Consider the following 25,268-nt stretch of genomic DNA (forward strand, 5'->3'; position numbering starts at 1 on the left):
AAAAGGAGGATACTTAGAGTAGGTAGTCCCTGGGTGCTAGGAGGAACTGGGTCAGAGAGAGGCCACCTCCCGTGGGAGTACCACCCACTCCGCAGAATCCCCGCTCCCCACATTCCCATCCCAGGTGCCAGTGCCATGTCTCCAGTCCAGCAGTCCCAGACCTGGTTCCCCACCCATGTCCAGGTCACTGTGTTCCAAGGTAGAAGGTGGGTGGCTGGTTGCTCTGTGTCTGCTGCCTCCCTGCATGCTGCTGGGGCTGAGATCCAACTCTGGAAGTCAGCATGTAACCCCTGGCAGAGCATGTACTGTAACTCCATGACAACAACGAGCATATTAACCCCTGGCAAAGCATGGAACCCATGGCAAAGCATGTAAATCCATAACAACAAGCATGTTAACCCCTGGCAGAGCAGGTTAATCCCATGGCAAAGAGCATTTTAACCCCCTAATTTGCTATAAGCATTACGGTGTAAAATAATGTGTAATGGGCATTATGGCATGTGGTAAAATATGTAATAGGTATTACGGTGTATGGCATAATGTGTACTTCCCACTACGATGTGTGGCATAACGTGTAATGAGCATTATGACATGTGGTATAATATGTAATGGGTGTGTGACATGAGTAGTAGGTATTACAGTGTAAATTGTTGTCCCTGTATCTACCTTGGAAGCAGTGGCGTAACAACAGGTCCGCAGAGGAGCTCCGTCTGTGGGGGCCCCGGGAAGTTGTTGTACCAGGGCCTAGGATTTCTCATGACTGTTGCAACCGAGACACATGGTAACAGAAATGCTGGAAGGTGACTGGGAGGTGGTCCATCTACAGATGATGACATTAGGCATCTCAGTTAGTGCACATTCATACACGTGAATGTATACCAGGGGAGGGCTTTGTATCGTCATTTGCTTAAAGTCACAGGTTGGAGACCCATTATTTCCCTGCATCTATATGTACATTAGACATAATTGCTGACTTTGAGGCTGCTTTCTCCAGGAAAAAGCAGCCAAGTCGGCAATGCGGGGTGGGGTGTCATGGCATATAGGTGGCAAGCCAGTGGGTGCATCATCATGAAGGGGTGGAGAGTGGCATGTCTGCAAAAATCACATCATTTAGGCACCACCCCCAGTACACAATGGGGAGATTATCGCCATTGTGGTGCAGGGGGTGGGCCATGATGACTTGATTAAGAAGCAAATTGCATTATCCTTCTCCTCTGATGTCAGGGGTTATATATGAGGGTGGGGAGAGCCATCCGATTTTCTGGAGCCTCCCAACAATCCGAAAAAGTAGTCAAGTTTGACATTAGCACTTCTCTTTGGTTCACAGTGTGTTTATTTTATATTTGCATAGGTCTCAGCTGTAATAGATTTAATGTACAGTTTAAAAATAATGTAGAGATTCTTCGGATTCTGCACTAGATTTCATCTTGCTGATAGCAGACTTTGATAATAAACAGAGATTTTCAGCCTGGTCTGGTTTTGCATTATTTATGCCCTACATATCCCCAAGTTGCAGACTGGGGAGGGCATATTGTTCAAGAAGTCAAGACTGCCACAATTTGAATTCTCTTGATGTTGCAGCTTTTCTTTTATCCAGACGATGTCTGTTTATGTGAAACTTTTAAATGGTCCTTACTGTCTTCAGAATTCTCCAACCAGCAATGTTGTGAAACGTTATGAGTTTGGATGACACGAGTAGCGGTGTCAGCCCAGGAGTTCCTTATCCTTATAAACCTTTCCAATGAAGATATTTAGCAAAGTCCCACTATTCGTACTAATCAAAAATAAAATGTTGTGCAGAATAACTTGAGCTTGTCTATATTTCTAACCACATACAGGACTGAAAGCTAATATCTGAATTTGATAATCATTTTATAGATAAAGGGCCTGATTCGGATTAGTACATAAACCTGATGGTTTACATACAAATCCGATGTCAGCCCTCATCCAGTCCGAAAGCTGGAATTCACAATACTGATCTCGGCATCCCGACTACCGGCAAGAGACCAGCGTCGGGATCCCAACATCAATTAGGATGCAGGCGCCAGAAACCCAGCATCAATGAGGATGGCGGCACTGTAATTCCAGCTGCCAGGATGCCGAAAGGCAGTGTAAGTGGGAAGGGATAGGGTTAGGCCAGTAATGGGGGGGGGGTGGGGTAAGGCATAGGCACTAGGGGGACTTAGGGTTGGGTGCAGTGGAGGATACGGTTAGGCACTGGGTAGGTTAGGCACATAGAAGGGGGGCTAGGGTTGGGCTATGGTGCGGGTGGTTAGGTTTATTTAGCAGGGTGCGTCAGTTAGGGTGAGGCTGCAGCACTAGCAGGTAGGGTTAGGGGTTAGTGCGTTCCCCCTTGAGCAGTCTCTTTCTTCTTCTGTCTAAAAAGGGTTAGGGGTTAGGCTGCAGGAAATGGGGATTGCAGGAGGCGGATAAGTAAACTTACCTGATCCCTACAGGATGCTGGCATCCCAAACACAGGTCATCCTTATGTATCCCCTTAGTACAATTACAAAAGGTGGCTCACATAAAATTGCATTTACAATAACCAGTATAATGGTAGTATGTATTTCAAAGAGGAAATGTATCAGCTCTTATAGGCTGATATTCATGGGGTAATATAAATGAGAGCAACAGAACTACAAGGAAAAATGTATACAGTAGGTCCATACTTTAATGCTATGCATGTACAGTCTAATGTATGAGTGACATTCACATCACATTTGCTCATTCCTCCTAGGGACAACTTTTCTTTAAGTCCTAACAACGCATTGATAATATGAACCAGTGTTGATAAGAAAACACATTTAGTAGAGATATATAAATAACTTTTTAAGGGAAAGATTTAAACTGAAATGAACCTTCTCTGGTTTCATAGGCTCTGATTAAGATGTGGTTGGAGTAACTATTGCTGCTGATTCCTTTGAAACAGCAGTGATAGCTCTAATGTGGTAATGCAGCTGGAGGTGTCACATATTATACTGCATTACTAATATGAACTGCTTCCTGAGAGACAGTGTGGGATCATCACCAACACCACAGCCAGCTGCACTACCATGGCATTGCGCAAATCTCCGTCCTTAGACAGAGATCCAGGCATCCCTGCCTTGCAACAGCAGAGACATGCTTCCATTTTGAAAAATAAAAGTATATCCATGCGCAGTATGGGTTTGGTGCAAGAGTAAGTACCACTACTATAACAAGACCTGAATTAGGCCCTGTCAGGAATCACTATTTGGCACAGCACTTCTCACCTTCATGCTGGTGCGATATGCTGCAGAGGTCAGATGTCCTCTCCCCCCAGTGCCCACTGTTTTTGGTACTGTACCTCATCTTCCTCTGGCCTGAAATCCACTGGGTTACCACTATCTGTTCGCTATAAGCGCTGCCATAATACTTGTGATCAGCTGATTGCCAATTCTCCTACCACAGGCTCTGCAGTGGTCACCTGACTCTGCACATTAATCCACTGCAGTAATCCACCAATCACCATGCTCCAGGGGAATATAAGGATTGCACAGAAAAAGCAGCAGTTACCTTAAACAATGCTGCTTCACTAAGCTATGTCCCTGGGCTCCAGAATCTGAACTCCTGCAGATTATGGCAGTATGGTAGTGCCACTGGTTCCAGTCCGGTACCTTATACCATCGGCCTTCAATCCGATAACCTATGTCTTTGGCTCAAATCCAATAACGTGTGTCATCGTTTCTGGTCCGATAATCTGTTTTATTGGTTTTAGTTCTATAACTTGTTCCATCAAGGGCATTTTAAGAGCGATGGAGGCCCGTGTGCACTCCCTCCTCTCTGCTGGGAGTAGTGCTGTGTAGTAGTGTCTGAGCACTGCACCCATTATAAATATGCCATTGTATACCATCAGTTCAAGTTCTTATCTACAGTAGTACTCTCAGTATCCTGGTCACAAGGGGCACATTGAATCCCTGGAGAAGCCCACCGGCGGGTTATACTCTGCACCTCTCTCCTGTGTATTTGTCAATTTCCTAGTACCCGTCTGTGACCTCACCATCCAGCATCGGTACTAGCCTGCAAGCTCAATTTCTCCATTCTCCTGCTCACACTCAAGAACTACCTGAATCCTCTGCGTTTTCTTTTCTCTGTATCTACCACTGGCCCACTAAAGTCACAGCCAGGAACACAACATTTTACAGACCTGTCCCAAGATGGATAGCATTGCTTGTTTTTGTAAGCTCCTCTCTGGGTGTGCAAGCAAGATTGTCAAGCCTAAATAACTCATGCTGTAGTCACACAGCGAATTGAATTCATCTCTAAATGTTAATTGCAGATTTTGCGAAAAATAAATTGTTTTGTTGGCTTTGATTACTGTACCATACCCTCTAACATGACCCATTCCATTAGGTACAAAATGCTCTGTTCCTGGACTTCCCTGCAGTGGCAGTTGCAGAAGTGAGCCTGCAGCACAGTCCAATATTCAAAAAGGGAGCCACACCTAATGCCACCCCAAACATCACTGTCCTGCACTCACTGACAGTTTATGTGAACCTCCCCTCTTTGAATTTTGGACTGTGCTGGAGCCCCACCTCTGTAACTGCCACTGGCAGGGAAGTCCAGAAACCGAGCATTTTGTACCAAATGGAATGGGTCATGTTGGAGGGTATGCTGTACATGGAGTTTGTATTTTTTCCATTGTTCCCATAGGGTTTGCTCCATTTTTTTCACATGGGGCAAAGTCCTACTGATAGATTCTTTGCATTCTGGATCCAGTAAAGGTGGCCATTTGCCTACAGATTTATCTTCAGATCTGTCTGGCTGGAACAAAAATCTGGTAATATCTGAATGACAGTTTTTGGCAGTTTTCCAGCATTTCCAAGCAAATGGTCAACTGTCATTTGCTCTCATCCATAACCATGTTTTTGTTCCAACCAGCCAAATCTGAAGATAAATCTGCATGTGTATGGCCACCTTAAGTGTTGTGTGTATCTGTGGTAGGGAAATTAGAGGATAATCTTCAATGGGGAAGGGCACTGCCTGATATTATTGTCTGGTTTTATAGCATTGCGGAATATATTGGAGCTCTAAACAGGATAATAACAATATAATGATAATCATAGCTATTCCCTTATATCCAAGGAAATTCATTGAGCACTTTCAGCACCACAATGATTGCATTTAATTACATTATATCTCCATTGATGTGAAGTCATTCTTGGTAGTAAAATAGCGGTACAGTTTGATGCAGTCATATTATACTTTGTTCTGTGTTTTGCCATGTTTTTTGCCATACATTATAGTTCATATAATTAAAATCAGCTCTTTCCCGTTCATATTATTCCATTCCTGTGAAAATTTTCAAAACAAAATTTAAATTTAGGCCATCAACCTTGTACATAAGCTGTTTTACATATATGCTGCTGTTCTGCAGGCCTGCCATCACAATGTACCTCTCGGTGGCTCTCTACTTCTCTGCGGTAGCCCTATCTATGGCTCCTCCACCACCGGGAAACGGTAGACGCAACTCTGAAAAATTCCGACAGCGTGAAAGCATCTCCTATGAGAGTTTAGACCTTGGTAATTATGACCCAAGTCTGGAGAACTATGGCGAAGTTGTTGATCTGAACAACTATGAAGATCTATACTATGAACCAGGACCTGAGGTAAGAGTAAAACCCTGCAACTGAGAAAACAGTTATAAATATGACATTCCTGATGTGTATGCAAGTATTATAAACAAATGTACATACAAACGGACAACTGAATGTCAGTGGCACAGTGAATACGTAATTATTCATTATAAATAAATATATATAGATCAAGATGAATAGAAGTACAGCATATAGGCTGGCAACTAGAAATGGATCATTAGAAGATTAGATGGGAGGAGGGATAGAATCTCGCTTGAGATGTCTCTGATCCTGCATCTTGCAGCAGGTTTGTCAGAATACTTTTTTCTCAGATGCTGATGAGAAAAGAAGAGTGGAGGAAGGGTGGTGAGGTGTGTGTGTGTGTTTGTGTGTTTATGCGCAGAGGGGGGGTTCTCTGAAAGATCTCTCAGGGCTGAGCTTTCATCAGAGCCTGTTTGTGAGCATCTGCCATGACAGACGGATCAGGGCAAGAAGCTACAAGCCAGAGAGAGCAGAGACCTGTCACAGGCAAATGAATCCGGGGAATGGGGAAATGCACATGAAAGAGACAGAGAAAAACAACGAACAGAGAGGGTGAACGGAGGAGTGTGTTACTCTTAGATGAGTATAACAGGAGAGACTGTGAAATGATGATTTAAGAAGCGTTTGACAGATGTGCATGGGAGCGACATGAGAGGACGATGCAGATAGAGGGTATCTTTGAAATGCTGATCATTTATGAATTTGGCAATAATATACAAAATAGTATAACTTCACACATTGTTATGATAGATAAGGGTAATTGCTCTCGGATCTGTCTGTTTAGGGTTCCTATATAAGCTGACATACTTCCAGATCAGGTTGTTACATTGTTCCAGGCTAGCAAATACATGATGTAAGAGAATATAAAAGCAGAGAGACATTTATGGGAAGCGTTAAACAGATGAGATCTGGATAAGATGTAAAAGGAGAATACAGTGCGTGAGCACAGAGGTGGGGTGGGAATGTTACAGATGAAATGAAATGGAGTTACAGATAACTGTGTTAGTGTCCAGAGTTTCCCAAACTCTGCCATTACAGTCCATGTTTGAAAACAGGTAGCTTAATTAGTACTTCACTTAATTTGAATGAATCCTTTGTACTAATGCAAGGATATCCTTAAAACATGGACTGTAATGGTGGGGTTTGGGAAACTCTGTGTTAAGGGGTGTACACACGGGGAAATTTTGTCTAACGGACAATTTTGACTAAGCAATTTTGTGAGAGTTTTTGACTAGATGCACTGGAGATTTTGACTAAGTGATTTTGGTTACTTGTGTATTATCACGGCGCCCACGATGTTCATCGTACTGCATCTCATCGCATCGCATGCAATATAACGGCATGCGATGCGATTTTTTTATTGTACAAGCACCCTGATAGGTGCTTACAATGTTAAATGCACCCCCATTGTCAATGCCACCCCCACTATCAACGCCATCCCGAAGCATGGAGAGAGCAGCCAGCCTGCGAGGGGCGGCGGTACGCGTCCTCCGACCTTTTCATACCCCCTCTATCCACATCGGCGTGGAGCTGATTGTAGATAGTGTGGCGAGCGCAGCAAGCCACCGAGCCCGAAGCGTGGCTAGTGCAGCGTGCCCCGCGAGGGGACGTGGAATACATGTAAAGTAATCCGCGTCTCCTCATGGGGCTCGCTGTGCTCGCCAGATCGACTTGGATAGCTGGGGTATGAAAAGGTCAGAGGACGCGTACCGTCCTCCTACCTATATCTAATATTGAGAAGAATACGTTTTGCAATCATTTTGGAATCCAAAGCTGGTGGGGAGATCCGAGTCCCAACTTGTATGCACTCAAAAATGCTAAATTCTGCAAGTTTGGTTGTCTGAAAGCTAGAGCCACTAATATCTCCGCTACTCTAATCTACACATTTAAACTGCAGTGTAAAAATAAAGTTGCTCAGCACTTCTGGGTTACATGTACTAAATAAAGATGTATTTGCACCTTTTGGATTGCAATGTGGTTTGTTACAGGTACAAAATGACTTGTGTTTTAATGGCTCACAACTTAGAACAGCCCCTAAATGTGAAAATATTTTCTTTATTGTTGCCCCTGGAGCAGTAAACCATGTTCTACACATTAAATGCTCAAGATTCACCTAAGGGCCTGACTAAGACCTGTTGGCTAGATTGCGTATACCCGCAGCCTAGCGAACAGGCCAGTGCAACCCACAGCCCCCGCCTACCCTTTGGTGTTCACTAACCATCAAAGATTTTTCTCCCCTTCGGAAATATGGGGCCCACTGATCACCGAATACAGGACAAGTGCTGACATATGATGTCAGCCGCCCACCTCGAGCTGGCATCGATCTGTCTGCTTTCCCAGGCAGATGCCCATAAAACACTGGGCGTTCCCCTGCTCCAGCCCCCTGTCCGCCTCACCTGGAGCAAATGGCCCGGCGAGTGTGAAACTCCCTGAAGCCGGGCGCTCCCGGGGTTTGCACATGAGCAAACCCCCCGCCATCGGACACAGGGCCGAATTCGGCCCACAACTAGCGGGGTCGAAATTGGGGTGGACAATCCCGGGATCGGCGGGATCCTGGGATTTGGCCCCCAAAACACTGGGATTTCAATTTCGGGATTAGAAAGCGCATGCACGCTCTGACACTGCACGGCTTCTCCCGGTACCCAACAGAGCAGCACTGCGCAGAGTGACCTCTCAGCATGATGAGATCAGAGGTCATGCTGTGCAGGCAGGCAAAGGTCACGCCCGGCAGTATGAAGCCGCCCACCTGCCCAACTAGTCAGCATGCCAGCCCACCCAGCCAGCCAGCAGCATGAACCACCCGTCCCCCCACCCAGCAACCCGGCTCCTGGCTCCCGGCAGTATGAAGCTGACCACCTACCAAGCAACCCGGCAACCCACCCAGCAACCCGGCAACCCACCCAGCAAGCCAGCAAGCCTGCTGCACCTGCAAATGTAAATACGGGGCAGCCATGGCGGTTTTTTTTTATTAGGAAAGGGGACCGGCGGCTGGGACCGGCAGGTGCAGGGAGTGTGGCGGGGGCTGCGGCAGTAGCGGAGGGGGGCCCACATTGCGGCATCCCCCCTCCTCCAAAAGGGTAAGAGCCACCACTGTATATATATATATATATATATATATATATATATATATATATATATATGTATCAGACAATCAGCTCCTGTCAGTTTACAGGCTGATTCAAATTACCATCTGATTGGTTATTACTTTATATCTCTCCACTTTACTTTACCTCCCTCCAATGTTTAATAAACATCAACTGAATAAAGTATCCTGTGTATCCCTACTGTGGTTATATAATGTTAGCTATGCTATGTTTTTACACATCAGTTGTCTGAGTACACTTGCTAGGCTAGATACAGCGATGTCCTAAAATGCTCCCAGGTGATATGCAAAGAACACATAAAAACTGTCATAAATATTTTAAAAGAATGGATTTTACTTTTGTTATTGCCATATGATATTTTCTTCCCACTATGTTACATACTTAAGAAAGATAGAGGAGACACAGCTTAGGGCAAAAAGGTGACAAATGCATTCAGTGCTGAATATATTTTATCAAGATACAATCTTTCATGTGCTGTTCTACAATTGTTTAGTATATTTACCATCCATGGAAACTATTTACTTGTCTTCTAAACAGAGAAGAAATGTATTTAAAAAGTCAGGTGAAAATCAGCACAAAAATATTGCCGCTTTTCACTTTGTAATTATCTCCTTATTTATATATTTGAAGTGTCAGGTCAGCCCATGCAGTAACGGGCGAGTTCCATTAAGGAGATTGCGCATATCTTTCGCATGGTAAAATATGTCTTTGTCCTCCTGTGCAAGAAGCATCAGACTGCTCTTGTTGCCAGCCAGGGGAGTCAGTGCCAGATAAAGGGGGAAGGACAGGGGCGTAACTAAAACTCTGATGGCCCCATAGCAAAATTTTGGAAGGGAAACCCCCCCACCCCCACCATTGTTACGAGAGAGAGAGGGTGTCAGGGACAGACAGGGAGTGAATGAGGGTGTAAGGGAGAGAAATGAGGAGAGACTCCCTGTCTCTCCTCATTATGTAATGGAGAGGAAGAAGGAGAGACGAAATGAGAGGTTGTTAAGAAGAGGAAGGAAAGAGAGAGATAGGGGAAGTGTGGGGAAATAGGAAGGGTGGAGAAAGAGAGAGACTAGGGCAGAGAGAGAGATAAGGATAGAGGTGAGATGGAGGGGGAGTTAGAAAGTGAGAGAAAAAGAGGGTCGGGAGTAGGAAAGAAAGTAAAGAGAGGGGGTGAGGGGAGAGAAAGATAAGAGCAGGGGGAGAGAAAAGGGGTGGAGGAAAGAACACAAGAAAGAAAGAAGAGGTAGGGGAGAGAGAGCAGAAGAGAGAGAGGGAGGGAGTGGTGGAAAAAACAGGGGAGATAGAGGAGGTGGGGAACAGGGTGGGGGGAGTGAATGTTGGGGGTAGAGGGGGGAGCGAGTAGAGGGGAGGCGAGGCCGCAGGAATGTGGAAAGGATGGAGATGAGGGGCTTGAAAGGGTTGTGACAGGCATATTTCCCCGATGCTCCCCACTCACCAGCCATCAGCGGAGCTCTCCCCTGTCAGCGGCACTGCTTCTGAACATCGCCAGCCCCATCTTTACCATGCGCAGAGTCCCCAGCTAGAGGCACGGGCTCTCCCGTGCGTTGCTCAACTGTGTATGCTGCCTCCAGCTCTCCCGTACGCAGCGCTTCCTGTCAGAGGCACATGCAGCCCCGGCTCTTCCTTGTGCAGCGTCTCCTGCCAGAAGCACAGACACATGCAGCTTCGGCTTTTCTGTGTGCTGATCTACTGTGCACAAGCTCTGCTGTGTGCAGGGGATCCTGCTAGCAGCTCAGCAACTTGCTGCGCTCCTGTGCCCCAGGTCTGTAATGCTGAAAGGGGGACACGGGACAGCAGCGCATCTACTGTCCGCAAACAGTCTACAAAAAAGGGGGAAAAAACAAAAGGGTGCAGGGGATAGCCTGCTGGGCCTTCGGGCCCCCCAAAGGCCCGGGCCCCATAGCAGCTGCATCCCCTGTACTCTCTGTAGTTACGCCACTGGGGAAGGAGCTACAGTGGGCAACTAACCCAGAGATGCTCTGACCAAGCCTTTACCACCAGAGGCAGCTCTTCGATCAGCAGTGCAGGTTTGCAGGTCAGTTGCTGAGGTGGGCAGAACTTTGATACTGTGTTATTGACCAGCAGAGGAGTAGGAAATGAATTGGAAGCAGGAGGAAGGGAGGATGTGGGGCTAGTCAAGGGAGCAGGAGGTCCCAGTTCTGAGACAGGAGAGGAGTGAGGCTGATGGCCAGATGTAACAAGCTTCAAAAAGTGATAAATAGAGAGAGATAAACAGCCAGCCAATCAGCTCCTACCTGTCATGTTACAGGCTGGTTTTGAAAAATGACAGGTAGGAGCTTATTGGCTAGATGTTTATCACTCTCTCACTTTTTGAAGCCTATATTTGCGGCGATACCGCAAGGCCACTCCCCCATTTTCCGCCGCAGTGGGGGCATGCCCAGCAGCTCTGTGAGCTGCTGGCCAGCCCCTCTGCCTGCAAGAACAGACGCTGCGCACAGCGTCTATTTACGGACTACAGGGGGGGGGACTCCCAACTATCCCCCCCCCCCCCACCACGGGACACTGCCTGGGTTACACTAACAGCAATGAACGGTACTTGTGAGTTATCCGGGCGTCCGATTTTTTGATTGTATGCCTTAAGTTAAGGCATACAATCAGATGCGATGCGATGCGATATCGCATCGCATCGCATCGCATGCGACCATCGGATGCGATGACCCGATTTTTCCATAGGAATCAATGTTAAAATGATTCCTATGGAAAAAGGGGTCCTTTTCATACCCCTACTATCCAAGTGGGCATGGAGTTGGATATAAACCTGTGGCGAGCGAAGCGAGCCCCGCGAGGGGACGGTATTCTGTGTCCCCTCGCGGGGCTCGCTACGCTCGCCACGCTTCGGGCTCGGTGGCTCGCTACGCTCGCCACAGGTTTATATCCAACTCCATGCCCACTTGGATAGTAGGGGTATGAAAAGGACCCTTTTTCCCATTGAATTCCATGTTAAAATGGACTCAGTCCATTTTAACATTGATTCCTATGGAAAAATCGGGTCATCGCATCGCATCGCATCGCATCGCATCCGATGGTCGCATGCGATGCGATGCGATGTCCCGATCCGACCCGATTTAAAAATCGGACGCCCGGATAACTCACAAGTACCCAATGAACTAATATTATCTATGTTTTCTGGAGTTTGCCACCTTATTGCTACTAACCAATTAACAATATATCTTTGGGGAATTCCCAGGCTTATCATTATAATGCCTTATTGAGTTAACCCACTGCGGACATTGTAATAAGAGTGACGGTTCTATTATCTGCATAACGTCCTCTAACAAAGAAATTTAACTTGGATAGATGCATAGATGCATTAGTAGGATTGCAATTATTATCTATTTTATGTATGGTCACATGTAATTATGTGTATGTCAAAACCTTTAAAAAATATATTGTTTTTTATATATAAAAAGATAAAAAGAGGGGGGTGGGCAGCGCTGATTAGAATGTTATTAATGTGCAATACTTAGCAGAAAAAATAAAAATGGGAGATTGGTTAGATCTATCACAGTTTTAATACAATCTCTAAAATATCAAAGCCAGAAGATATAGGCTAAAAACAAGTGGCAATAATAAATTTGAACGATAAAATCATCATCTCACCAGACCGAACCACATGGGGGTAAGACCCAGGAAGTCCCAAATGTCCAGAGGATGTGCACTGGTATCACCCACTTGGTGGTGGGGAAATTCCGGGGTGTCCATTGATGGTACTGGTACAGTCCCCAAACTGCAATATGGAGGGAGGGCACAAAGATGTAGATGCCAGGAGTGGCCCAAGATGGCATGAATCACCAACTCATATAGCCGAATGCTGTGGGCGAAATAGTGTCCTCAACCTCTACTATTGTTGCAGAGATATTTGTAATCCAATGGATGAGCCAGTGAAACTGGTGATGGTCCTTCCGGGCAATGAATAGGATGAATTTCCTCAGGGTGGTTCGCCTGCGAAGGTGGTGGGGTAGGTGAGGCAGAAATCCTGACCGGTTTCGCTGCTCCAGGCAGCTTTATCTATGTCTACCTCACCGGCCGGTTACTATATACAGTATGTTTGATTATTGATCTGGTGGGCGTGCTGTGAAGACACCAAATGATGGGGCTAAGAGACACCAGGTGGAATAAAGCTTATAGACCAAGGGGGGATGAGGTTTAGAGGCACAGGTGGAAGAGGCTGATTTACACAGGAGAAGGGAGGGTGATTCTGAGAGACACTGGGATAGATGAGTCATTATAGATAGGAAGAGGTATAGCGACATGATCCTCTGAGGAATGATGCTGAGACACAGAAAGGCTATGAGACACAGGGCATATGAGCTGATATGAGCTATGGCTGGAGAAGCAGATTCACAGGGGAGATGAGGGTGGATAAACAGGGATGGTGCTGTAGAGATACACCAGGGAGGATGTTGGAATGGTACAGGCTCGGATGATGCTGGAGCAACCAGGGCAGGCGACAGGGGGGGTCAAGGGGGACAAGTGTGACGGGCCCCAGAGATCTGAAGGGCCCCAGAGTTTCCATACCCCGGCACGACCATAGGCCTGTACTAGCTGGCCTGTCAGTGACCCTTGCGGCCCGGCCGTCTACTGTGCACCATCTGTTTTTAGCTAAGTTTGACTGACTCACTGTGTGTCTACTGTGTGTGCGCCCTGCCACTTGGCGCGCAGAGCCATCTACTCTGTGTGTGCTCGTGGCCTGGGGCCGCAGGCGCACAGCCGTACCCACCACTGGTGCTGTGGCCTCAGTCTCTGGCTCCTGTACTTTTACTGCACATGCGTGGGTCGTCTGTTCCACACTATGCGAAAGACCTGCCCTGCCTGCTCGTAGTGCTCAGCATTCTTTTGTGAAAGTGACAGGCTAGCAGCAGCAGGAGCCAGCAGGAAGCAACAGCCAGGAGCCAAGTAAGCAGAACTAAGAACGAGAGAAGTCCGACCCTGAAAGCAGGATCTGGAGCAGCAAAGGTTAAATGAGGCTCATGCAGAAGTGGGTTGTGTGGATTTGGGATTAGGTGGGGGGCCCCAGAAATATCATTGTAGAGGGCCCCAAGATTTCTGTTGCCGGCCCTGGGAGCAACACCAATGAGGATGCAGCTGGAGCGTCACAGGTGAGGCTAAGGCAGGAGCGACACAGATAGGATGAGACTGGAGAGATGGTAAATCGCTCTGTACTTACCAGGGAGGAATGGGGTTCATCAAAAAACATTTTGTACAGTTACCAAGATTTCTGTGCTAGGCTAGGCTAATATGTGTTTTTTTTTTGTTTATTTTAAATAGCTTTGGCCATACAGATTTACCGGTATTTTCTTTCTACTGGATCAAATACATATCTTGTATGAGATTTCACGGCCTTCTGCAAGCAAGAATAAAAAGAAGTAGCAAAGAGATGTAATGTAGCAGAGGCAGTGCATAATATTTTATATATATATATATATATATATATATATATATATATATATATATATATATATAGTACATATAATCAGTGGTTTTAAGATCCAGAAACAGTACACAGCGCTAAAATTAAAACTAAATACAAAAATCGTGAAAATAAAGTGAACAAAATCAATGTGCACAAGTATAAGGTCAGGAGTACTTCCCTTTCATATGTCTCAATTGGTGGGAGGTATGACTATCGGTCCCTTAAAGGAATTCTTTTAAGTTGTGAAATCCGTGTTTTTTTCGTATATCTCTCAGGAAAGTCATAAAATGAAGAAAATATACATTGTGTGAACAAATGAAATTAAATGAAAATTAATAAAAAAGTTCAAGGTATGATAGAAGAGTTGGTTTCTCCCAAATTCTATGTTTGTCACGAGGTTTACTCCAGGGGCGTACCTCTACTCACTTAAACGTTATATATTTTAATCCCATAAAGGTATCTTTTTCAAACACACTTTTATTTGCTGACAGGAAGGATAGGTAAGCGTACCCCCACTCACTGGTTACTCGGTGGGTTAAATCTCATCAAGGTATCTTTCATGAAGGTTATCCCAAAGTTATATATCAAGGAATGAATATATATTGGCGTACCCCCACTCACATCCAAGATGGTGGATGAAAACACATCAAGGTATCTTTATATATGATTCAAGGTAGAGGTCTTAAAGAGGATAGCGTACCACACTCACGGTGTTTTAGACTGGAGCCAGACGCATCAAGGTTTCTTTGTAATACCAAAAGGACCTTTGTATTCTATTTCCACACAAATTCTCTCAATGTGGATGTTGGTCGCCCCCAAAAAAACAAGGAAAAATGATGGGTAGACTGGAAAATTTTAATTTTACAAAAAGTCCATAGTTGGACTATAGGTACGTACAATGCAAATACATATATACAAAAAGGTAAAAAACATTAGGATAAAAAAAATATTGTATAAAAATAAAAAAAGAAAAAGCAAAAAGGACCAGGTGACCCAAGAGGCAACGTAAGGGCATAAACACAGTCACAAAAATAGATGTTAAAGGTCCGGACAAAGTGAAAGGTTAAGATGTCCAACGTTACCTCTGTCGGTCAAGCAGGTCCAAGATGCACAGGATCCCCTAGTGTCAACGCGTTTTGGCTCTTTAAGAGCCTTTTTCAAGACATGGGGACTAGAAGCAAACTGCTGGGTATTTATGCAAGGCTAGACCAATCACGTAATAGCAGGAAATGGTCACAGGAAGTAATTGTCCAACAGTAAATTCATACATACATTCTTTAAATACCCACCTAAAGGATACCAGTCAATTAATTACTACCCTAAAAGAAATTGAGTGGAAAGAGGGGCTTTTTTTGGTATGTGCAGATGTAAGTTCTCTCTATACTATTATTGATCACGATCAAGGTCTCCTGGCTGTTAAATTCTTTCTACAAAAATCAGAACTCAATGCAGATTTACAGGAACTGATACTTGAGGGTATTGAATTCATCCTCAAGAATAACATCTTTTTATTTAAAGACTCTCTTTTCCTTCAAAAGAATGGTACCGCTATGGGCACCAGGTTCGCTCTGAGTTATGCCAATTTATTTATGGGCAAATGGGAACTAGACAACATCTGGCATGATAACCCATTCGGAGCGAGCCTGGTGTCCTATAAAAGATATATAGATGACATATTTTTTGTGTTTGAGGGTGAGAGATCACTACTCGATGAGTTTTGTGACTTTCTCAATAATAATAATCTTAATATTAAATTAACATTCGATATTCAAACGGAGAATATCAACTTTCTGGATGTGACTATATATGTCAAAGATAATCACATTTTTACCAAAAATTATACAAAACCTACGGATTCAGGCACCTATATTCCTACAAACAGTTGTCACCATCAGTCCTGGATCAATGCCATACCTAAAGGGCAGTTTAAAAGGATTCGTAGAAATTGCACTGATCAAGCCACTTTCAAAACACAAGCAAAAATGATGAAAGAGAAATTTGTAGCAGCAGGATATAATGAAAGCAAAATAGAAGAAACCATTAAAGTTATCAGTGAAACAAATAGAGAAGAAATGTTCAAACCCAAACCAGAGAAACTTAAGAATTCTAAATTTGACTGGGCTTTCATTACAGAATATTCCACCAATTATCATAAAATTGAATCTATAATGAGAAAACACTGGAACGGTCTTTATTGTAATAAAAATATAATAAAAAGAAAAAAAAAATGGATCCTGTATTGGGGCCAGTACTCCCAAATAAACCAGTACATATTTACAGAAAGGCACGCAATTTAAAATCGAAGTTAGTATCAAGTGCGTATGCAACAGTCTCAAAATCCACATAAATTCGCCCGCAAGGGTTCCATAGGTGCGGGTGCTGTCTTGGTTGCCGGAATATTAAATCTAACGGCACCAAGAAATATAAAAAACCTAATATAAATGGTAAAGAGGTGATAATAAAAGATTTTATCACCTGCCACACAAAAAATGTTATATACATTATTCTGTGTTCCTGTGACAAATATTATGTGGGAAGGACCTCTCGTCCTCTGAGAATTCGCATACGCGAACATTTAAGAAACATAAAAAACGGACTAGAGACTCACGCCCTATCCTCCCATTTTAAACAGGTGCATAATAAATCCTGTGAACACATAAAAAACTTCATTGGAATAAAGGCAATACAGGATAATATCAGACAAAACAACTCCTCAAGAATGTTAGCAAAAGAGGAAATGAAATGTATATATAATTTAAAAACCCTTACACCCTTAGGACTTAACAAAGATTTCGAATTAAAATGGTTTCTGTGAAATTTTTTACCCTGTCTGCTGCAAATGTTTTACCATTTTTAACTTGTAGATTATTCAAGAAGAATTTATATGTCGTTATCTGTAGTGTTTATACTGTTAAAATATCTTTTTCCTTCAATTTTAGATAAAAACTTACAGTGAATTCACATTTTTGGTGCTTCTGGTGGGTTTGCTTACACCTGGTCCCAGGCGGGCATGGCCCGACTAGAAGAACACACCAAAGAAATACCCTTTTAAATGTGATATCATCATTTTGTCATATGCCTAATTTCTGTAAATATACACTGTCTTTATAATGTACAAACTAGCAATGTATATAACATGTAACTATGTACTGTTTTTTATACTTTTTTGTTACATAGGATAATGTACATGTTTGCAAATCTTTTTTGTCCAGTATTACTAAATATATGACATATGTCTTTAAAAAAGTCAGTCCACACAGTCTCAAGCGCTCTCCCCCTGCAGCTGCTGAATCCCAGGTGAAAATATTAAATCAATGATTATTTCAATGGACAATCTCTATGCAGAAACAGGGATTATCTGCAGCGCTGGGTTAATGTGCAATTCTTTATATGGGGTTCGCAGGTTTTCAAAATTAACAGATTGTTCCAGAAGTTTTTTCTTCTTTTACTTAAAAAAACTTTTATTTATGAAGCCAATATATATGCAAAAAAAACTTTTGCCAAAGATATAAGTAAAAAACTTTTCCCAAAGATATGAATAAAAAATTGCAAAAAATACAAAATATAAAACACAGTATACAGTCTTGTTCCTTGCAGAAAAAAAGTTTTAAAATAGGCTCACCGGACCTCTCGGGGGCAGAATCTCCTACCACTTAGATGTTTCTCAGTGGGATTTCTTTAGCAGGATGAAATGCTGCTCCTTCACTGGTACTCTTCCCTTTAGGCACCACACTGCCACTGTGGTGACCCTTCGGGTTTTCCCTGTGTTTGGATAAAGTATTCCCTCGTGTGTAGGAGATAGGGACAGGTAATCCTTAGAGCAAAAAGAACACACAGCCTGCGTTCCTCTCACCAGCCAGCACCTGCCTGCGCTCGCAGTCTGGCAGGGTCACCGGGACGCTGATCTTTAAATGTATGCTGTGGGGCTCCGATGTTATCTGGATACCTCTCCCAGGCTTCACTTGAATGTATGTGAGCCTCTCGGGGTGAAATTGTATATACCCCGGTACTGCTCCCTTGTGTCTGGCGGCTTTTTACTTTTCTGTGAGCTCCAATCTCCAGCTGCTCATCTACTAGTTTCAACCTCTTGGGTCTTTCTCAAGATCTTTATCCAAACACAGGGAAAACCCGAAGGGTCACCACAGTGGCAGTGTGGTGCCTGAAGGGAAGAGTACCAGTGAAGGAGCAGCATTTCATCCTGCTAAAGAAATCCCACTGAGAAACATCTAAGTGGTAGGAGATTCTGCCCCCGAGAGGTCCTTTGAGCCTATTTTAAAACTTTTTTTCTGCAAGGAACGAGACTGTATACTGTGTTTTATATTTTGTATTTTTTGCAATTTTTTATTCATATCTTTGGGAAAAGTTTTTTACTTATATCTTTGGCAAAAGTTTTTTTTGCATATATATTGGCTTCATAAATAAAAGTTTTTTTAAGTAAAAGAAGAAAAAACTTCTGGAACAATCTGTTAATTTTGAAAACCTGCGAACCCCATATAAAGAATTGCACATTAACCCAGCGCTGCAGATAATCCCTGTTTCTGCATAGAGATATGAAATATGTGCATAGTGGGATGGACATTACACACTCAGAATTTGTGTTTCTTTATACCTTATAAATTATGCATTTTTTATGTGCCCCCATTATGCCCCTTTAACACGCAGGGCACATATAATAAGCGGACCGCTTGCGTTCCACGCATCAGTTGCCATGGCGCTTGTGGATGGAGCATACACGCTCCAATTCACGACGCACCAGGGCAGCACCAGCGAGTGGACCGCATATGCGTTCCACTCACAGGAACTGATGACGCCATAACCTAGCGCCTCTCCACCATTACGGAACACCACAGTTAGCGTGCAATGTTTGCACCTAACTCGTTGGTTGTTCGAACATCCAGTTCTAACTGGCGCTTTTTTTATCTTATACTTACTGCTACACAGCATTAGATGGAGCAAAATATCTCCGGTTCCTTTATAAATACTCACGCCGATTTGGAACGCATTGCGTTCCATTTGGCGGCCATTTTTTAATCTATTGTTCATCCGGAAGTCATTTCAGACTCTCGGTTTATTTATCTTATTCTTCATCATTGCCATAAAGATACGGGCGTGTACTCTCCATCCCACATATTATTGAACATATGTTTTTAAAAAGATTGTATTTAAAGAATGTATGTATGAATTTACTGTTGGACAATTACTTCCTGTGACCATTTCCTGCTATTACGTGATTGGTCTAGCCTTGCATAAATACCCAGCAGTTTGCTTCTAGTCCCCATGTCTTGAAAAAGGCTCTTAAAGAGCCGAAACGCGTTGACACTAGGGGATCCTGTGCATCTTGGACCTGCTTGACCGACAGAGGTAACGTTGGACATCTTAACCTTTCACTTTGTCCGGACCTTTAACATCTATTTTTGTGACTGTGTTAATGCCCTTACGTTGCCTCTTGGGTCACCTGGTCCTTTTTGCTTTTTATTTTTTTATTTTTATACAATAATTTTTTTATCCTAATGTTTTTTACCTTTTTGTATATATGTATTTGCATTGTACGTACCTATAGTCCAACTATGGACTTTTTGTAAAATTAAAATTTTCCAGTCTACCCATCATTTTTCCTTGTTTTTTTGGGGGCGACCAACATCCACATTGAGAGAATTTGTGTGGAAATAGAATACAAAGGTCCTTTTGGTATTACAAAGAAACCTTGATGCGTCTGGCTCCAGTCTAAAACACCGTGAGTGTGGTACGCTATCCTCTTTAAGACCTCTACCTTGAATCATATATAAAGATACCTTGATGTGTTTTCATCCACCATCTTGGATGTGAGTGGGGGTACGCCAATATATATTCATTCCTTGATATATAACTTTGGGATAACCTTCATGAAAGATACCTTGATGAGATTTAACCCACCGAGTAACCAGTGAGTGGGGGTACGCTTACCTATTCTTCCTGTCAGCAAATAAAAGTGTGTTTGAAAAAGATACCTTTATGGGATTAAAATATATAACGTTTAAGTGAGTAGAGGTACGCCCCTGGAGTAAACCTCGTGACAAACATAGAATTTGGGAGAAACCAACTCTTCTATCATACCTTGAACTTTTTTATAAATTTTCATTTAATTTCATTTGTTCACACAATGTATATTTTCTTCATTTTATGACTTTCCTGAGAGATATACGAAAAAAACACGGATTTCACAACTTAAAAGAATTCCTTTAAGGGACCGATAGTCATACCTCCCTCCAATTGAGACATATGAAAGGGAAGTACTCCAGGGACGTGTGGTGAGGTAAATGGCTCAAGAGTCCCTGGCAAGTACCAGAGCCAGATATGCACACAATATATGAGCCCATGGGTACATGCCGACATTATACACATGTGCAGCAGTATACACTGCTGGAGATTCACTGAGTTTTGATAAGAGATGTGCAGAAAAGGTAGCCAGGTGAGGCACTGCCTCACCTGCCATAGACTTTTTCCTCCAGAGTTTTGACTATAAAAATGAATAGAATTATAAAAATAAGATTTTTTAAAATATATTTTTTGTAATTTTGACATATTTTATAAATTTAAAACTCCGGCATATATGCTAGTATGACAGGAAAGGCTGTGCCTCACCTGCCTCACCCCACCGCACGCCACTGAAGTACTCCTGACCTTATACTTGTGCACATTGATTTTGTTCACTTTATTTTCACGATTTTTGTATTTAGTTTTAATTTCAGCGCTGTGTACTGTTTCTGGATCTTAAAACCACTTTTTCCATTTGTTCAACTCCAAGGACCTTTTTGGTGTAGGTCCTATTAAGTTTCAGAAACCACTCATAGCTGCTTTTAGCGCAAAACTTCAGTCACGCACAAAATTTGTTTTGTACAGTACATAGAATCCGTCTCTCTCTGTTTAAATTAGTAATCTGCGCCGGGTGCCCGTACATTCAAATAGGTAAACAGGTAGCAACAGGTACAGCACTCCTGGCGACTTTAGACACACTTTATTAGTGTGGCATTTTCGGCAGGTATCAATAATACAAAGCAGGGTCTTACCTTATATAACACAAACACCCAGTGAGCACGCCAGGGTCTGGGGGCGGGAACCGCTGCCCGGACTACAAGCGCAGAAAGATGACCTCATAGCAAGGGATCATTGTGCACCCGTCACCATAGAAACAAGAGGAGACGCTGAGAAGAAACAGCAGCGTTAATTAGCACAACATCGTAATAAAACATCATAGTATATGGGCTAAACATGCCTAAAGCTCAACATACAATAACTTCCATACATATTCTCAAAATCACTCCTAAAATGAAGTATTTAAGCTCTATTACGGAACCAATGGATTAACCTCATATTTACACAATACATAGAATAATATTGGCCCCACGAGGCTTGAATGAACACCTAGGCTTGGGTTCGTTTATCTGAGTTAGGCTGTGTACATTCCTCTGATACATATATGTATTGTGTAAATATGAGGTTAATCCATTGGTTCCGTAATAGAGCTTAAATACAGGGAATACAGGTGCGTCGTGTGGGTTGCTGACTTCACATGACGTCAGCACCCACCCTGAATTCGGAGATCAGCAGCCATCTGAAAACTAAATATTGACTTACTTTTCATACCGAAGGCTGCAGAAATCCTACAATGGTCAGCGCTCATCAAATGATTTCTACTCCATTCGACTGCATGCAAGGGGATGTGTAAACATACACTTGCCCTCGCATGCAAATGCAGGGATTCGCTCGGCGAAGGGGGCATTCACTCGGGCAGCCAATTGGCGTGTATCTGTTCACTAGGCTGCTAATATACCTGGCCTATTGAACAGTTCTGAATCAGGGCATTAATTTATTAAATAGACGCCTTACACTTACACTTTATATGGAGAGAAATACATGAAGTGATACATGTAGGCTGTATAACGACTACACCTCAAGGGGGCACAATAACAATGAATACAGCAGAACAAAGCAATTTTGCTCATTACAAAATGTTTTACCCAGTTTTGTATAATAAAACATTACATGGCAAAATGGAAATTGTGGCAAATATTCTCCTTTAAGAAAGAATGAATATTGAGAGACTTTACTACTAGAGGGGGAGATGCGTGGAGAGAGACAGAGATGAAACAGACATTCTCAGACAAGAGAGGAAAACAGAGGGGGCGGGTGTCAGAATCCAGAGAAGAATAATACAAGGTGCAGCTCACAGAAATATGAGGCATCAACAGAAGAGAAAAATTATATATAAAAAGTAGCAAGTTGACAGTAAAAAAAATAACATGGCTGTTGGGAGACTTGAAAGCAGTGGTTGAGAATACATTGTCATAAAGGCCCTTATTCTGATCGGTGCGGCCGGATCCGAATATGCGGCCAGGACCGTGCGTGCGAAACCCCGCCTTCCATACGGATCGCCAACTCCGTCCGTACGCGGTAAGAAGCTGGCCGAACGGACCGCACGTGTATTTTTCAAGGAATACGCCTCCTCCATCTCAGGGAACCTCCCCCATCATTCGATGGTCGCAGACCATCGAATGCAGGACCGAGTGCTCCACCAGCTCCCGCAACCTCAGACCACACGGACATTTTTCCGTGCAAAAGCAGGGATCTGGCGATGTCATATGTCCGCCCCCTACACGTGCGTCACGGCCGCATTACCATACGTACGCCCAGCGTTTTCATGGGAACGCCCATGAAACGCGGGGCGTATGCATATGGTAATGAGCCCAAATAGCCCTTCACGCCCCTCTCCACCCCCTGTTCGGAGTGTTGACATATCATGCGGGATTTGGCCGTATGCCACGCTCGCACATGCGCAGAGACGCCTCTGCACATGCGCAGACACAAAACATCGGCGGGCCGAACGCACGCGGATATAACCGCACCGACCAGAATAAGGCCCAATGTTATTATGCTGCTTACATCACCACTGACTGACCCCTTTCATTGCATCTTGTTAGCCTCAATGGCGCAGGCGCTGTATAGTAGACTTGCCTCCCGCATCCTGCAGGAGAGTTCTGTACTTGCTGAAGTTCTTAACTCCTGCTGCTCTGCATCATAAATCCAATCTCCCAGATTATTTACTGCCGATAGGGCACCACTACGAAAGTGATTTTCTGCAGTCCTTATGACAGCTAACTGGCACAGCAGTCCCTAATGCTGACTCAGCACCCCCTCTTAAATGTTCGAACACTCTGGGGGATTTTTAATACTATAATGCTCATTTTGACATATATCATTTAAAATATCACCCAGTGTGTGCTCCCGCGGGGCATTGACAACCCAGTCTCTGCGACCGCACACACACATCCACCATTGTCAATTTGACATATTGTCAAATGATTGCATATTTAGCTGTGGGACCCAGTGACATCACTAAACAATATCATTCAACTTATCATTAATCATTCTAGAAAATGTATACCACCAAGTATATTGGGCGCAATTTAAACTATATATATATAAATAATTAATGTAATCCCACAGCATCAACAATTAGTATGCTGCTGCCATTAGCATAGAAATACTAGAGAAAGAAAATACCAGAAAGGATTGGAGCACACTGGTTTGATCTGTATTAATTTAATCCATATAATAACAGATAAAAAATATGAAAAATCAGCTCAATAAGAATAGATTTACACAAAAAAAAAAAAAAACACGATTTGCAGATATAAACCACCAATATATTGTATGCCCACATTTATACATATTTAATTGATCAACAATATCGATTAGTGTTGGCTCCCAAATGTCATTATTGATCCTGGAAATCAATCCTTAATGGTAGTTGATTATTTTGAGTTCCACAATGGTAGACTATTAAATATAAGTGTTAGGTTCAAGGTAACTTATTCCAATACAAGTCTCCTTCTCCAAACAGGAGAAAACTGGCACCAAGGTATAGTTATTTGACAGTGCAAGGTGTATGTAGCAGCGTATTATGCACATAATATATTTGTGACTCGCCCAGTGTGTACGCACCATCAGTTCCCCTACGGCAGAGAACACAAGCCTATGTAAAGGGACCATCTTAAGGTATGGGCTTAATGGGCAGCTGCCCAAGGTCCTGACAATTCTAGGGGCCTTCAAGCAGGGGCAGATTGGGCTGTGAGCAGAGAAGCAGAGCAACCAGGCCACATTTTTTTCCTGCTTCTTAGTCTGCTGCCAGAAGGGGAATAGCTGTCAGCCTGCTGATTGGTGAATGCCTGTAGTTATCTACCAATCAGAGTGCTGACAGCAATTCATTGTATTGGCAATAGAGGGTGCAGGACTGCAGGAGGGGCATGTTATGATTTGTTTTTAGATAAATTGCCATTATTGGGTGTGTAGGGGCCCTGGTGCCCTGCTTTGTCCAGGGCCTACAATACTATTAAGACCCCAGCATATACACCGTGTGATAGAGGCTATGGGTGATTTTAAACTATGCAATTCCCATTCAAGAGCATGGAGCCAATTCTGACTACATGCACTTGCGATATGGACTTTGACTATGTGCGATTTGGTTTTATGGCCAAACACTCTGCCTGAACAGTCTATTTTCTGGCAATACTGGCACATGGGGGCACACATTGCTATCGCAAGCCCCTTAACACTGTGCAATTTTGGCTAACTTTCTGTACAATTTTGACTATATAGCAAAAATTGGATGCCAAAATCGCACCGAGTGTATGCCATGTATCAGCAGTCTTCTTATCTCAGTGTCTGTTAATGCTCTATAGTGTGAGCTGTGGCTGAGAGTGAGAAAGTAACAGAGACATAGGGGTAGGGAGGAGAAGTGCCTGGTACTTTATCACCGGCCAATCAGCTCCTATTTAAACCCAGCCTGTAACTTAGCAGTCAGAAGCTGATTGGCCAGTGATAAAATACCAGGCACTTTATCACTTCTCCTCCCTTATCACTGCTTCATAAATCTATGCCAATGAGACAAATGTAATAGGGTGAGAGAATCAGAAAGTGAGAGATTTTGGGAGAGTTTTCCCATTTTTTTAAAGTGGCAACCATTTACACTGACAAACCAGGGTAATTTTCCATGTAACTGATTGCTGCTTTAAAAAAAATGGAAAAACTCTCCTGAAATCTCTC

The 25,268-nt window shown here is 43.4% G+C and overlaps 1 protein-coding gene across 1 annotated transcript in view; it reads left to right on the plus strand.

Moving 5' to 3' along the window:
• OPTC (opticin) overlaps window positions 1–25,268 on the plus strand; it is a 97,294-nt gene that overhangs the window by 39,826 nt on the left and 32,200 nt on the right. Inside the window, exon 2 of the mRNA XM_083172853.1 lies at window positions 5,396–5,627. Coding sequence (XP_083028979.1) covers window positions 5,409–5,627 — 219 coding nt within the window. The 5' untranslated portion in view covers window positions 5,396–5,408. The remainder of the gene's footprint in view (window positions 1–5,395; window positions 5,628–25,268) is intronic.

Source organism: Crinia signifera, chromosome 2, assembly GCF_055691185.1.
Source record: "Crinia signifera chromosome 2, ASM5569118v1, whole genome shotgun sequence".
Classification (NCBI taxonomy): Eukaryota; Metazoa; Chordata; class Amphibia; order Anura; family Myobatrachidae; genus Crinia; species Crinia signifera.